The sequence below is a fragment of the Dipodomys merriami genome, unplaced genomic scaffold, assembly GCF_024711535.1.
Source record: "Dipodomys merriami isolate MVZ:Mamm:240054 unplaced genomic scaffold, mDipMer1.0.p SCAF_1, whole genome shotgun sequence".
Taxonomy (NCBI): domain Eukaryota; kingdom Metazoa; phylum Chordata; class Mammalia; order Rodentia; family Heteromyidae; genus Dipodomys; species Dipodomys merriami.
The window spans coordinates 45,783,182-45,798,899 of NW_027202270.1; the positions used below are offsets into that span (position 1 = coordinate 45,783,182).

A 15,718-nucleotide genomic window follows, 5' to 3' on the forward strand; every position below is an offset into this window, starting at 1 on the left:
GGTACCTGGATGCTTTCTAATTTTCAACAACAAAGGAAATAAAAATTTCATTTAAAATATGCACTAAATAAATATGACAGGAAAGAAAGGCTCTACTGCAGGGTGCCAGCATAAGCTGGATAAGAAATAATAAAGTGAAGCAGGGTGTTGGTGGCTCACGCCTATAATCCTAGCTACTCAGGAGGCTGAGATCTGAGGATCACAGTTCAAAGCCAGCCCAGGCTAGAAAGTCCATGAGACTCTTATCTCCAATACACCACCAGAAAATTGAAGTGGGGTTGTGGCTCAAGTGGTAGAGCGCTAGCCTTGAGCTGAAGAGCTGAGAGACAGAGACCAGGCCCAGAGTTCAAGCCCCATGACTAACCAAAAAAAAAAAAAAAAAAAAGTAAAGTGAGAAAAATGATAAACAGATTGAAGAAGGGACATAGTGGGTAAGGGAGGATAATAGAGGAGGTTAATCTAAACAGTTGGGCACCAGTGGTTCATGACTGTAATCCTAGCTACTCACCAGGCTAAGATCTGAGGACTGAGGCTCAAAGCAAGCCCAATCAGGAAAGTCTGTGAAAATCTTATCTATAATTAACTACCTCCAAAAACCTGGAAATGGAGCCATAGGGCTCAAATGGTAGCGTGCTAACCTTGAGCACAAAAACACAGGGATAGCACCTAGGCCAAGTTTAAGCCCCAGGATTAGCACCAAAAAAAAAAAAAAAAAACCCCAAAAAACAAAAAACATCACAATGAAAATCCCATATATTACTAATATAAGCTAATAAGCCCTAAAAAAAAAAAAAAAAAAAAAAAAAAAAAGACAAAGCCGGCGTCGGTGGCTTACGCCTGTAATCCTAGCTACTCAGGAGGCTGAGATCTGAGGATCACAGTTCAAAGCCAGCCCAGGCAGGAAAAAGTTTGTGAGACTCTTATCTCCAATTAACCACCAGAAAACTGAAGTGGTGCTGTGGCTCAAGTGGTAGAATGTTAGCCTTAAAGCTGAAGAGCTGAGGGACAGTGCTCAGGCCGAGTTCAAGCCCCACGACCAACAACAACAAAAAAGACAAAACAGGAACCCTGTATGACAATTGATATAAGCAAAAAGGAATATTACCAAGCTCTAAAAGTAAAAATCATATATACTGATATGGAGTAATATTAAGTATATACTGTTAAGGGAAAAGAGCAAAACAGCAGTATATGTAGTATAACATCTACTATATAAGAAAAAAAATAAGGAAGAAAACACATACCTGCCTATGTTTTCAAAAAGGATAGGGATATAAACCAGACACTAGTGAAGTTGGCTCCTAACATGTATAAGTAGGAATGAGTTGAAAAGCATCAGGGAGTCGGAACAAGGGAGTGGGACTGAGCAGGAATGACATTTCAGGGCATTCTTGTTTAGGGCAAGGAAGGTGCTAAGCTCTAATCGCCAGTACCAGAAAGTTTTAACTTTTGAATTCATGATAGTATTTTACAGACATAAGCTGGAGATACAGCTCTGTTGTAAAAGCACATCCCTACCTTGTGCAAACCCCCAACATCAAAGGAAAAAAATCTGAAAAACAATTAACACAAAAAGAACATACAAAACAAGGAAAACTATTTAAGAAGACACAAACAAAGCAGGTGCAGTGGCTGAAGCCTGTAATCATAGCTACTTAGGAGATGGAGGTGAGAGATTGACAACGCTGGTAAAAAAGAACTTTGAGATTTGCAAGAAACCTTTTCAACCAATATCTGGGTGTGGCAGGACATACCCATTATCCCAGATACAGGGAAGTATAAGTAGGAAGGTCACAGCCTAGAGCTGCCTGGACATAAAATGAAGGCTAACCTTTGAAAAAATTAAAAAGAGGCTGGACATGTAGGTCACCTGGTAAAGCACCAGCCTAGTGACACAAAGCCCTAAGTTAAATTCCCAGTACCACCAAAAAAGAAGGGAAAAACACATTAAAAATCAGAAAAAAGCCAGGCATTGGTGGCTTACAGCTGTAAACTAGCTACTCAGGAGACTGTGGTCTGAGGATCATGGAAGCCAACCTAATTAAACCCCCCAAAAGCCAGAGTGGAGCTGTGACTGAAGTGACAGAATGCTAGCCTTGAGCACAAAAAGTTCAGTGATAGTAATTAGATCCTGAGTTAAAACCCCAGGGCTAACACGGGGGGGGGGGGGGGGGATCACACAAAAACACTAATCTTAGAAATAAAATAGGGGCTGGGAAGGTGGCTCAGTGGTAGAGCTCTTGCCTTGCATGCATGCTAGCCTTGAGCTGAAGAACTGAGGGACAGCACCCAGGCACAGAGTTCAGGCCCCACAACCGGACCCCTCCCCCCCAAAAAAAGAAATAAAATAGCTTGGGCATGGCTCAAATGGGAGGGTGCCTGCCCAGTAAGCACAAGGTCAAAGTATTAAAACAAAAAAAGCAATTATACATTTAAATATAGTGTTAAAATGTCCTATCTAAAATAAAAATGAAATTAAAATGATAAATAAGTGTGAACTCTACTTGAATATAAGCATTAACACTTTACAGCTGACCCAGTAACAAAGGCTTCTAAACAATTAATAAAGAGTGTAATAAAGATTCACTGTATAAAGGAATGATTCACATCTCAGAAAGATTCAGAATTTACAAACTACTGTATTTTGGGAATTTTTTATTGAAGATATTCAGACCATTAGCTAGACACTGGTGGCTCACACCTGTAATTCTAGCTACTCAGGAGGCTGAGATCCAAGAATCGAGGTTCAATACCAGCTTGGGGAAGACAAATCTAAGACTCCTTTTTTTTTTTTTTTTTCTGTTCGTGGGGCCTGAACACTGGGCCTGGGCACTATCCCTCAGCCCTTCAGCTCAAAGCTAGCATTCTATCACTTGAGTCACAGTGCCACTTCCAGCTTTTTCTGCTTATGTGGTGCTGAGGAATCGAACCCAGAGCCTCGTGCATGCAAGGCAAGCATGCTACCACTGAGCCACCTTCCCAGCCCCAAATCTGAGACTCTTATCTCAAATTAACCATCAAAAAGCCAGAAGTGAGCTATGGATGAAGTAATAAAGCATCAGCTTTGAACAAAAAAGTTCAGACCCATAACTGTAGCAATTTAAGAGGCTGAAATCTGAGAGCTATGATTTAAAGCCAGCCCCAGCAGGAAGTCCATGAAACTCTTAGCTTCAATTAACCACCAAAAGCTGAAGTGGAACAGTGTCAAGTGGAAGAGTGCTAGCTTCGAGCAAATAAGTTCAGGGACAGCACCCAAGCCCTGAGTTTAAGTCCCAACATACACGCACGCACGCACGCACGCACGCACGCACGCACGCACGCACGCACGCACACAATCAGACCATGGCTGATAATTATAGAAAGCTAAATTAAAAATAAGGTGTGTATGTGACTATTTTTATTATAATCTAATAATATATATGCATATATATGTGTGTATGTGTGTGTTTTTTTTTTGTGGGTCGTGGGTCTTGAACTCTGGGCCTGGGCACTGTCCCTGAACTCTTCAGCTCAATGCTAGCACTCTACTTGAGCCACAGTGCCATTTCTGGCTTTTTCCTTTTTTTGGGGGGGTGGGGGGTCCGGTCGTGGGGCCTGAACTCTGGGCCTGGGCACTGTCCCTCAGCTCTTCAGCTTAAGGCTAGCACTCTACCACTTGAGCCACAGCGCCACTTCCGGCTTTTTTCTTTTTGCTTATATGGTGCTGAGGAATCAAACCCAGGGCCTCAGGCATGCAAGGCAAGCACTCTACCACTAATCCACCTTCCCAGCCCTCTAATAATAATTTTTAAGCTAAAACTGTCATAATTTGGCCAAGACAAATGCCTTTAATTTGTTCTTAGGTCCTCCTGACAAATCTCTGTAAAACTTCAATAATTCAATTCTTTGCTCCTCCTCATTAAACAATCTCCTTTGTGGAAAAGAATAGGGTATTTAAAACCCTCAGATCACAAATACTTACATGAAGAACTGTGAACCATTTGTATCCTTCCCTCTGTTAGCCATTGACAAGAGAAATTCTTTGTTGTGTTTAACAGCAAAACTTTCATCTATATAGAGAAGCAAAGTTTTCAGTTACATTATTTGAAGGACAAAAAAAAAAAAAGATCATGGGTTTTATTTAGGTAACACAGGCCTTGAAATCCTAACTTCTTTCTCTCAGTTTTCCAAGTGTTAGGATTATAGATATGTAGCACTGTATCAACTGGAAGTATTATTCTTTAGTGTCAGGCACAACTTAAATAACAAGGTTAGGTCAGAAGGAAGAGAATCAAATTAGTCAACTTCCTCAACCATATTTATTTATTTACTTATATTTGTGCTGGTACTGGGGTTTGAACTCAGTCCTCTTGCATAGCTTTTTCTGCTCAAAGCTGGTGCTCTACCTCTTGGGGTTTTTTTGTTTTTGTTTTTTTGTCAGTTGTGAGGCTTGAACTCTGGGCCTGCTTGCTATCCCTGAGCTCTTCAGCTCCAGTGCTCTACCACTTGAGTCACAGCGCCACTTCCAGTTTTCTGGTGGTTTACTGGAGGTAAGAATCTCATGGATTTTCCTACCTGGGCTGGCTTTGAACTGGGATCCTCAGATCTCAACCTCCTGAGTAGCTAGGATTACAGGCATAAGCCAACAGCGCCCAATGGTGCTCTACCTCTTGGACCATACCTCCACTTCTAATTTTGCTAATTAATTGGAGATAAGTTCCTAGGATTTCCAGCTTGGAACCAGAATTCTCAGATCTCAGCCTCCTGAATAGCTAGGATTACAAGTATGAACTGATCCACTTGCTCCTGGCTTCTACCTTCGTTTTAGATTAAAAAATTTTACCTTATTCTTTTGAGTGCTGAAATTTGAACCTATTGCCTTACATATACTATACCAATGAGCTATATTCACATTCCAAAACATTTAACAATTTCTATTTCTTCCTTCACTACAATGAATACAATGTATAAGGTACTGGGTTCAATTCCCAGCACTGTATAAAAACAAGAGGAAATGGAAACAAGGAGGAGGTTTTTCTTTATTGTTTTTGTTTTCTTTTTGGTCGTTGATTTATCTGTCTTTGGGAGGGCAAAGGGGGATCACAGAGGTGGAGGGACAAAGAGTAAACAAATGCAGCAGTGTTACTCAAAATTAGACAATATGTTTAGAATGAACTGTACAATTTGAAGGTAGGTATGGGAAGAAAAACTAGGAGAACACAAAGGAAGGGGTAACATTGTTCAAAAAGAAATATACTCTTTACCTGACTTATGTAATTGTTACCCTGCTGTAACAATTAAACAACAACAATGAATAAAACCGAAAGGGCAAAACAGGGGCCTGGTGCCTCACATCTGTAATCCTAGCTACGGAGGATAGAGGTTTATAGGCTGGGCAGGAAAATCCACCAGACTTTTATCTCCGTTTAACCACCAGAAAACTGGAAGTGGAGCTGTGACTCCAAAGGGTGCTAGCCTTGAGCAAAAAACGTTAAGCAAGAATGTGAGGTCTTGCCAGGCACTGGTGGCTCAGGCCTACAATCCTAGCTACTCAGAAAGCTGAGATCTGAGGATCCTGTTTCAATGCCAGCTTGGGCAGAAAAGTCAGTAAGACTCCTACAGCCAAATTAGTGAACAATAAGCGGGGAGTAGAGGTGTGGCTCAAGTGGAAGAGCACCATGCACCACTTGAACTGAAAAAGCCAAGTGACAGAACAAGGACCTGAATTCAAGTCCCAATACTGTATGCACACACTCGTGTGCATAAGCAAAGCCACACCCTTCAAAATGTGTTGTTTTGAGGCTGGGAAGGTGGCTCAGTGACAGAGCACTTGCCTTGCATGCCTGAGGCCCTGGGTTCGATTCCTCAGCACCACATAAGCAAAAAGAAAAAAGCCAGAAGTGGCGCTGTGGCTCAAGTGGTAGAGTGCTAGCCTACAGCACCCAGGCCCAGAGTTCAGGCCCCACGACTGGACCCCCCCTCCCCACCAAAAAAAAAAGTGTTGTTTTTTTTACTAAGAAATACTGTTAAATTTCTTTCCTTCTCTCTTCTCTTCTCTTTTCTTCTTTCTCTTTCCCTCTCTCTCCCTCTCCCTTTCTCTCTCTGCTGGTCCTGGGGCTTGAACTCAGAGGGCCTGGGCACTGTCCCTGAGCTTCTTTTGCTAAAGGCTAGCACTCTACCACTTGAGCCATGGGTCACTTCTGGCTTTTTCTGTTTTTGTGGTGCTGAGGAATCAAACCCAGGGCTTCATGCACGCTGGGCAAACACTCTATCACTAAGCTACATTCCCAGCCCTAAATTTCTTTAATAAAGAATAAGATTGAGCACTTCTGAGAGTTTAGAACAGAGCAGGAACTTTTCAAATACTAATCAATACAATGTGATAATTTCCTAAAACCCAATTTTTTATTGTAAGTTTTAATGTGAAAATACGGTAGAGGGGTTACAATTACATGAGCACGTTAATGAGTTCATTTCTTATCAAGCATTGTTGCCTCCTCCTTTGTTTATCCCTTAACATTCCTGCCCTCCCATCTCTACTACACTCTCCCCACCCCCAGTCAAAGTTGTAAAGTTCAGTTTTCGACATAGCATCTTGTACATTTCATTGTTTCAATGGGTCCACCTGTACTCCTATGTAAACAATTTGTTGTTGTTTTTTGTTGGTCATGGGGCCTAAATTCAGGGCCTGGGCGCTGTCCCTCAGCTTTTCAGCTCAAGGCTAGCACTCTACCACTTGGGCCATAGCACCACTTCCGGCTTTTTTTCTGCTTAGGTAATGCTGAGGGCCTCAGGAACGCACGGCAAGCACTCTACCGCAGAGCCACTTTTCCAGCTATGTAAACAATTTGGTTTTCCCCTTCTCCTCCCCAAATTATACCAACATCAAATAGAGTGAAAACAGGGTATGTTATACTGTGGGGGAGGGACATATAAACCAACAGAAAAATCACCTTATAAATATGTTAGAAACAATAGCAAGAAAGAAAAACCACTTGAGTCCTTATCTTGGGGTTCATTTCACCTAACAACAACTTATCTGACCTTTTCTGCTTGTCTCAGACATATACTAGTTACTGCAAATAAGGGAAACCATGGGACCTATGTTTCTTTGGGCCTGGCTTATTTCACTTAATATAATTTTTCCAAGTCTTTCCATTTCCTAACAAATGGGGCAATGTCATTCTTTCTGATGGAGGCATAGAATTCCATTATATATATATATATATATATACATATATATATATCACATTTTTTCGATCTATTTATCTACTACGGGACATCTGGGTTGGTTCCATATCTTAGCTATGGTAAATAATGCTGCAATCAACATAGTTGTGCTAGTAGCTTTCGTATGGTCTTGTTTGTGATCATTCAGGTAAATGCCCAAAAGTGGGATTGCTGGGTCATAGGGGAGCTCTATGTGAAGTCTATGTGGGGGGAGGAGGGGCGCCTTGAACTCTAGGTTTGGGCGCTGTCCCTGTGCTCTTCAGCTCAAGGCCAGCGTTCTATCACTTAAACCACAGCGCCACTTCCGGTTTTGTAGTGGTTTATTGGAGATAAGAGTCTCATGGACTTCCCTGCCCTGGCTGTCTTTGAACCACGATCCTCAGATCTCAGCCTCCTGAGTAGCTAGGATTATAGGCATCCGCCACCAGTGTCCAGCTTATATGTGGAATCTTTTGAGGGACCTCCATACTGCTGTCCACATCCCCTCCAACATCTGTTGTTATTAGAGTTCTTGATTATAGCCATACTAAATGGGGCAAGGTAAACCCAATTTTATATTAATAAAAAAAAATCTAACACAAGCCAGGTGCCAGTGGCTCACTCCTGTAATCCTTGCTACTCAGGAGGCTGAGATCTGAGGATCGCAGTTCAAAGCCAGACTCGGCGGGAAAGTTTGTGAGACTCATATCTCCAGAAAATTGGAAGTGGCACTGTGGCTCAAGTGGTAGGGTACTAGCCTTGAGCTGAAGAGCTGAGGGACAGCACCCAGGCCCAGAGTCCAAGCCCCACAACCAAACTGACCAAAAAAAAAAAAAAAAAAAGGAACACAGCCAAGTGTCAGTGGTTCATGCCTGTAATCCTAGCTACTCAGGAGGTTGAGACCAGAGAATTGGGGTTTTTAAGCCAGCCCAGGAGGAAAGTCTGTGAGATTCTTATCTCCAATTAACCACCAGAAAACTGGAAGTGGTGCTATGGATCAAAGGAGTAGAGTGCTAACCTTAAGCAAAAAAGCTCAAGGACAGTGCCGAGGCACAAGGTTCAAGCCCCACTAACACCACCAACAACAAAAAAGTAACATAGGCTGGGCCCAATAGCTCACACTTGTATTATTCTTGCTACTCTAGAGACTGAGATCTGAGAGTCAAGGGTTCAATGCCAGCCCAGACAAGAAAGTCTAGACTCTTATCTCCAATTAATCACCAAAAAGCTAGGAAGTAGAGCTGTGGCTCAAGTGGTAGAGTGCTAGCCTTCAACAAAATCTCAGGGACAACACAATGACCAGAGTTCAAGCCCCAGGACTGGCATACACACAAAGTTTAATAAAAAACTTAAGAAAATTAACATTCAGAAGGCAGTGGATATTAGAATACAATTTAATCCATAGTATTGCTAATTTAATAAAGATATAAATAAAATCAACAGCATAATATAAACATTTTTACCTTCAAAAAATCCTCCATAAATAGATTCTCCTCCTCGTCCATTTCCTAAGAATGAAAAACACTCTTAGAACTCAAGATCGTTTTCTAAAGGTGCTAGCAAATCAGTACTTTTTACACAGCAGGTGCTTGAATGATTGCAAATCAATAATAAATGCTCATAGCAAAATATAAGATATTAACAGTATCAATAATGACAAAATCTCAAATTACTTTCTTTCCTCTGTGATACTGTAAGTCTGTAACAAGCCTATTAGGATCTGTGGGAAAAAGGGCTTCAGATATCTATGCAAGTCTTTTTAAAGTTATTAGTGACATTTTTCACAATTTCTTTAAAAATGCAGTTTCAGTATTTTTTTTTTTTTTTTTTTGCTGGTTGTGGGGCCTGAACTCTGGGCCTGTGCACTGTCCCTAAGCTCTTCAGCTCAAGGCTAGCGCCTCTACCACTTGAGCCACAGCACCACTTACAGCCTTTTCCACTTATGTGGTGCTGAGGAATCGAACCCAGGACCTCACGCATGCAAGGCAAGCACTCTACTACTGAGCTACCTTCCCAGCCCCAGTATTTTTTATAATAGGAAATTATAGATAAAGACTAGACTGTGTAATTTAGTAGTAGTGTCGTTGCCTAATAAACATAAAGTCCTGGGTTCACTCATTCATACCAGATCCAGGTGACAGGGGTATGAAATTATTTTCTATGTGCTTTCTACTTTTATACATTTCTGAGTTTTCCTAAGTATTTGACAAAAGACTAAATGGAATGGGGAAAAAAAACAGACTAAGATTTCTAAGAACTTTTCCAAATTTAAGATGTTTGTGTTAAGTACTGGTGGCATGCTGCAATCCTAGCTATTAAATCTAAGGATGCAAAGCCAGCCTGGGCAGTAAAGTCTGGGAGACTCCTATCTCCAATTACCACTAGAAAAACCTAAGTGGTGCTATGGCTCAATGTGGTAGAGCACTAACCTTGAGCAAAAAGGCTCAAGGACAGTGACCAAACCCTGAGGTCAAGCCCCCACCAAAAACAAAATAAAACAAAACGTTTGCTGTTTAACAAAGAACATAAACATATGGTTTGCTTTTATAGAAATAAAGTCTTACCTTCACTGAAGTCACCACCCTGAACCATGAAATCCTTGACAACTCTGTGAAAGAGGCAACTCTTATAATGTAATGGCTTCTGAGTTGATTTCCCTGTCCCCTTTTCACCTGTAGAAAGAAGCATGAGTTGGCTATTTAGAAGATAAAAATTCAAAAGTAATATTAATTACAAAAGCTTTGTTTTGTAAAATGTATTGTTTCTTGAATTTGACTTCTTTAAAAAAGTATTTTTTTACTCCCTTAAGATTAAATCCATAAGCTGGGAAGTTGGCTCAGTGGTAGAGCGCTTGCCTTGCATGCCTGAGGCCCTGGGTTCGATTCCTCAGCACCATATAAGCAAAAAGAAAAAAAAAAGCCAGAAGTGGCGCTGTGGCTCAAGTGGTAGAGTACTAGCCTTGAGCTGAAGAGCTGAGGGACAGCACTCAGGCCCAACAACTGGACCAAAAAAAAAAAAAAAAAAAAAAAGATTAAATCCATATTTCATTGAAGAGTATAAAAATCAATCTCAAATAAAATCTCCAATATACATATACTTTTTTGTGTGTTGTTTTCTGGAGAAAGGTCTTGCTATGTAGCCCAAGCTAACCTCAAACTCTTAATCTATCTGGCTCAGACCAAGTGTTAAGAACCATAGATAAATACCACCACAGAATTATTATGGCAATTGAAAATGTGAACAAACCTGTACAAAGGCAACGGAAATTCTCACATGTTTTGGGGCACACATCAGAAAATAATTCAAATACAACTCTTCCAGCTGAAAAAGAAGACAACTGTTTTACTTTCTGTAAGCTTTAAGTACTAATTTATAAATATTAATCTGGAATATTAATAGTCTTACCAGGTTGATTGTTAATGGCAATGTCAAAAAAACATCGAGGACGCTGAACCTTTATTCCCATGGTTCCAGTATTCAATCTGTGAGTAAAACAGTTTTAGGCAAGCAGTCTCAAAGAGCAATCTCAGACAGCATAAGCTTTTGTATCTAAAAAGACAATTCTGTGGAGTAAATACAACCAATGGAGCCAGCAGCTACTTTGATATTTATTTCTATGACGTAAATCACATAGAGTGCTAAAGCTTTTTGAGAGATAAATTTGCCTTTTTTCTTTTTGAGGAAAATGGAAGACTTGAAAGATAAGGCTGGGGCTGGGAAGGTGGCTCAGTGGTAGAGCGCTTGCCTTGCATGCACCACATAAGCAAAAAGAAAAAAGCCAGAAGTGGCGCTGTGGCTCAAGTGGAAGAGGGCTAGACTTGAGCAGAGTTCAAGCCCCATGACTGGACATCCCCCCCCCCCCCCCAAGTGGCGCTGTGGCTCAAGTGGAAGAGGGCTAGACTTGAGCTGAAGAGCTGAAGGATAGCGCCCAGGCCCAGAGTTCAAGCCCCATGACTGGACATCCCCCCCCCCCAAAAAAAAGAAAGATAAGGCTTAATCATTATAATAGAATAAATTTCTATTGTAGCTGGGAATGTGGCTTACGGGTAGAGTCCTTGTTTAACATGTATAAAGCCCTAGGTTTGATATCTAAATACCACATAAACAGAAAAAAACAGAGGTGGCACTGTGGCTCAAGTGGTAGAGTGCTAACCTTGAGCAAAACAAGCTCAGGGACAGTGCCCAGGCCCTGAGTTCAAGCCCCACAACCGGCAAAAAAATAATAATAATAAATAAAATAAATAAATTTCTATTTTATGAACTGAATGTAGAGTACCAGTGCAAGCAGAATGCCATATTGAGTCTGCATGACTAGCTAACTGAACAGGAACATTACCTTTAAATTGAAGAAAAAAACAAAACAAAGCAAAACACCACCAAGGACAACTGATCCAATCTTCTTGTTCCTAGAAAACAAAACCAAAGAGATTTGATTAAAGTATAAAACTTAAACAGAAAAACATAAAATTTCTAAACAACACTTAAAACTACTCATTTATACAGACTGAAATATTTCATAATAGTAACATGGTAGAAGTCAAAGGAAAACATTAAGTTTATACATGAGGCTACTTTGGGGGCTACTTTTTTTTTCTGGTTTGTCATAGGGTTTGAAGGTTGGCACTCTAACACTTGAGCCACACTTCAACTTCTAGCTTTTTGGTGGTTAACTCTCCAGTTATAAGAGTCTCATGGACCTTTTGCCTGTGCTGGCTTCAAATTACAATCCTCAGATTTTTTTTTTTTGTCGGTCGTAGGGCTTGGACGCTGTCCCTGTGTTCTTCAGCTCAAGGTGAGCGCTCTATGCTTAAGCCACAGCACCACTTCCGGTTTTCTAGTGGTTTATTGGAGATAAGAGTCTCATGGACTTCCCTGCCCTGGCTGGCTTTGAACCTCGATCCTCAGATCTCAGCCTCCTGAGTAGCTAGGAGTACAGGTCTGAGCCCCCCGGCGCCCGGCTTAATCCTCAGATCTTAGCTGCCTAAGTAGCTAGGATTGCAAACATGAGCCACTAGTTCCTGGACTCATTTTTTTTTTTCATGCTTTGCCTGAGCCAGTTTTGGACCGAAATCCTCCCATCTCTGTCACTTAGGTAATTTGAATTACATCCATGGGGTACCAATGCCATGCCTATTTTTGTAGCATCTTACTAATTTTTACCTAAGCTAACCTCAATTCCCTGTCTCTGATTTCCAAGTAGCTGATGTTTCAGGTATGATCCAATTTATCCAGCTAGGAGGCTACTTTCTGCTCATGAGCAACAGTCTTTGCTAATTTATCAAATCAATGACCAAGATAGTATGTAGCCATTTTATCTATACATTCAGATACCTATTATTTGACATTTTCCTGGCAAGACATTTATTTTAAGGACTCAAGGGGATGAATTCTAGTAATTGGTGAAGGATGACAGGGTAAGTGAACAGCAAACAATAGAATGTATTTAAATAGCATCCAAACTGACAGATATCACACACACACACACACACACACACACACACACACACACACACACACGAAGATACATATATACATATTTTTGTCGTTTGGTTTGCTTAGGTTTTTTAAGAGTCTCACCATGTGGTTCTGGCTGGCCTTGAACTCATGATTCTCCACTCTCAGCCTGGGATTATACTGGTGTGCACTCGCACACCAGTCCTTGGGATTAACTCAGGGCCTAGACACTTAGGCACTTTCCCTGAGCTTTCTTCACTCAAGGTTGGCATTGTATCACTTTAGCCACACTTGGACTTCTACCATTTTGGTGGTTAATTGGAGATAAGAGTCTTGTGGACATTCCTGCTTGTGTTGGCTTCAAACTGTAACCCTTGGATCTCACCTCCTAAGTAGCTAGGACTACAGGTGTAAGCCACCACTGCCTGGCTCTCATCTGCAATTTGTGTGTGTATGTGTGTGTGGGGGGGGTTATGCATACGCATGTGCACGCGCTCCCACCAGTCCTCCAGCTTGAATTCTGGGCCTGGGTATTGTCCTTGAGCTCCTTTTCCTCTGGTTACCACATGAGCCACAGCAATACTTCTGGCCTTTTCTGTGATTTAATTACAGATAAGTCTCACAGGGGGCTGGGAAGGTGGCTCAGTGGTAGACCGCTTGCCTTGCATGTATGAGGCCCTGGGTTCGATTCCTCAGCACCACATAAGCAGAAAAAGCCAGAAGTTGTGCTGTGGCTCAAGTGGTAATGTGTTAGCCTTGAGCTGAAGAGCTGAGGGACAGCGCCCAGGCCCAGAGTTCAGGCCCCACGACCAGACCCAAAAAAAAAATTTTTTAAATTTCTTTTTAATTTTGAATCATATAAATATATTGGATTTAAAAATGATAACACTAAAAAAGAAAATTTATCAGACTATGGATTAGAGAATATTCATTGGGTTAAAAGGAGATTTACTAAACATAATGATTATAAAATACCATTTTCATACATACTAGTTTGTTGAGGAAAATTTTAACCATGCTCAAAGCTAGCACTTACCACAGTTCCACTTCTGGCTTTTTAGTGGTTTAAGGTAATTCTCAGACATTCCTGCCCAAGATTGGCTTCAAATTGTGATCCTCAGATCTTAGCCTCCTGAGTAGCAATGATTACAGCCAGATATGGATGCTAGGCATAATGACTTTTAAAAAGAAAGATTATGGGGCTGGGAATGTGGCAAAGTGGTAGAGTGTTTGTCTAGCATGCAGGAAGCCTTGGGTTCAATTCCTCAATACCACATAAACAAAAAAGCTGGAAGTGGCGCTGTGGCTTAAGTGGCAGAGTGCTAGCCCTGAGCAAAAGGAGCTTAGGGACAGTGTCCGGCCCCTGAGTTCAAGCCCCAGGACTGGCCAACAACAACAAAAAGAATGATTTCTAGTCTGGAGGTATATACCTACAATCCTAGCACCCAGAACCCACTAAGGAAGCTGAGATCTGGAGGACCACCGTTTGGAGCCAGCCCAAGCAGAAAAGTCTGAGATTCCATTTGCAATTAGCCAGCAAAATACTGGACAGGAGGTATGGTTCACTTTACTCTCAGGGTTAATGCTCAATAATCTTCCCTCTTTGAATCTTATTCTCATTAGCATAAACTTATTTGTAAAGGTTAACAACTCAAAACTTTTTTGGTCATGAGGCTTGAACTCAGGGGCTGGATACTGTCCCTGAGCTTTTTCACTCAAGGCTAGCACTTTACCACGTTGAGCCATAGTGCCACTTCTGGTTTTCTGGTGGTTAATTGGAGATGAGTCTCACAGACTTTTCTGCTCAGGCTGTCTTAGAACTGTGATCCTCAGATCTCAGCCTCCTGAGTAGCTAGGATTACAGGTGTCAGCCTCTAGGGCATGGCTCAAAACTTTTTTTTTTTTTTTTATCTTCAACATTCAAGCACCCACCTGGACTAGGACTATATTACAAAACCCAAAAGTATCTTCTATTAAAATCCAGGGCCTTTCCCCTTTTATGTACTGATTCTTGCATGGAGTATTGCTAATATGTGGTTATGGTAAGGAAGTTCAGTCTTAGTCTATTATTGATCTATATTAAGGAAGTTCATCCTTAGTCTACCCCAATGCAGAGGCTACATCATAGATCTTCCTATTGTGATGCACTACATGTTTTCTTCTTTCTTTTCATTTTATTATCTTTGTAGTACAATGTTGCTTTAAATGTACAAAAGAGTTGCCTTTAACAAAGTTTATTAATACAATGTATCTTGATCAAAGTCACCCCTTATAACATTCTCATCCTTCCTCCCCTACCCACTCTTTCTCTCACTGTTCTTAATTTTGTACGATATACATTGGATTATTGACTACACTCTCCCCTTCTTCATTTTTTATTTTTTGTCATTCATGGGACCTGAACTCTGGGCCTGGGCACTGTCTCTCAGCTCTACTACTTGAGCCTCGGGGCCACTTCGGGCTTTTCTGTTTATGTGGTGCTAAGGAATGGAACCCAGGGCCTCATGCATGCAACACAAGCACTCTACCACTGAGGTCCTTTCCCAGCCCCCCTCTTCTCTTTATTTGTCTACTTCTTTCTCCTTAACCACCATCTCATTACACTCCTATCGGGTACCATTTTGGTGTTTTATTTTGCTGAATTTTTACTTTGATTTTCTAAGGAATTACACTATTTATGTTCTTCCTCAAGTCTACTTTATTTCAGTTAACACATTTGCCTTTTTCGTTCTTTTTCTTTTTTGCCAGTCCTGGGGGTTGAACTCAGGGCCTGGGCACTGTCCCTTAGCTTCTTTGCTCAAGGCCAGTACTCTGCCACTTAAGCCACAGGACCACTTCTGGCTTTTTTTTTTCTTCTGCTTATGTGGTGCTGAGGAATCGAATCCAGGGCCTCATGCATGCAAGGCAAGTGCTCCACCACTGAGCCACCTTCCTAGCCCAGCTTCCTTCTTTTTTTATACAAGAAACCAAGGCAAGCTGTGCACTGGTGGCTTACTCCTGTAATCTTAGCTACTCAGGAGGCTGAGATTTGAGGATCACAGTCCAAAACCAGCCTGGGAAGCAAAGTCTATGAGAC

The 15,718-nt window shown here is 41.3% G+C and overlaps 1 protein-coding gene across 3 annotated transcripts in view; it reads right to left on the bottom strand.

Annotated features, from left to right (window-relative positions):
- The window catches only part of Ppig (peptidylprolyl isomerase G), a 43,461-nt gene that overhangs the window by 22,625 nt on the left and 5,118 nt on the right, over positions 1-15,718 (bottom strand). For all 3 annotated transcript variants that reach the window (XM_070021393.1, XM_070021394.1, XM_070021395.1), the window contains exons 2-7: positions 11,525-11,594; positions 10,594-10,670; positions 10,435-10,509; positions 9,753-9,860; positions 8,652-8,696; positions 3,962-4,049 (exon numbers count right to left, since the gene is read on the bottom strand). In XM_070021393.1, coding sequence (XP_069877494.1) covers positions 3,962-4,049; positions 8,652-8,696; positions 9,753-9,860; positions 10,435-10,509; positions 10,594-10,654 — 377 coding nt within the window. In that variant the 5' untranslated portion in view covers positions 10,655-10,670; positions 11,525-11,594. The remainder of the gene's footprint in view (positions 1-3,961; positions 4,050-8,651; positions 8,697-9,752; positions 9,861-10,434; positions 10,510-10,593; positions 10,671-11,524; positions 11,595-15,718) is intronic.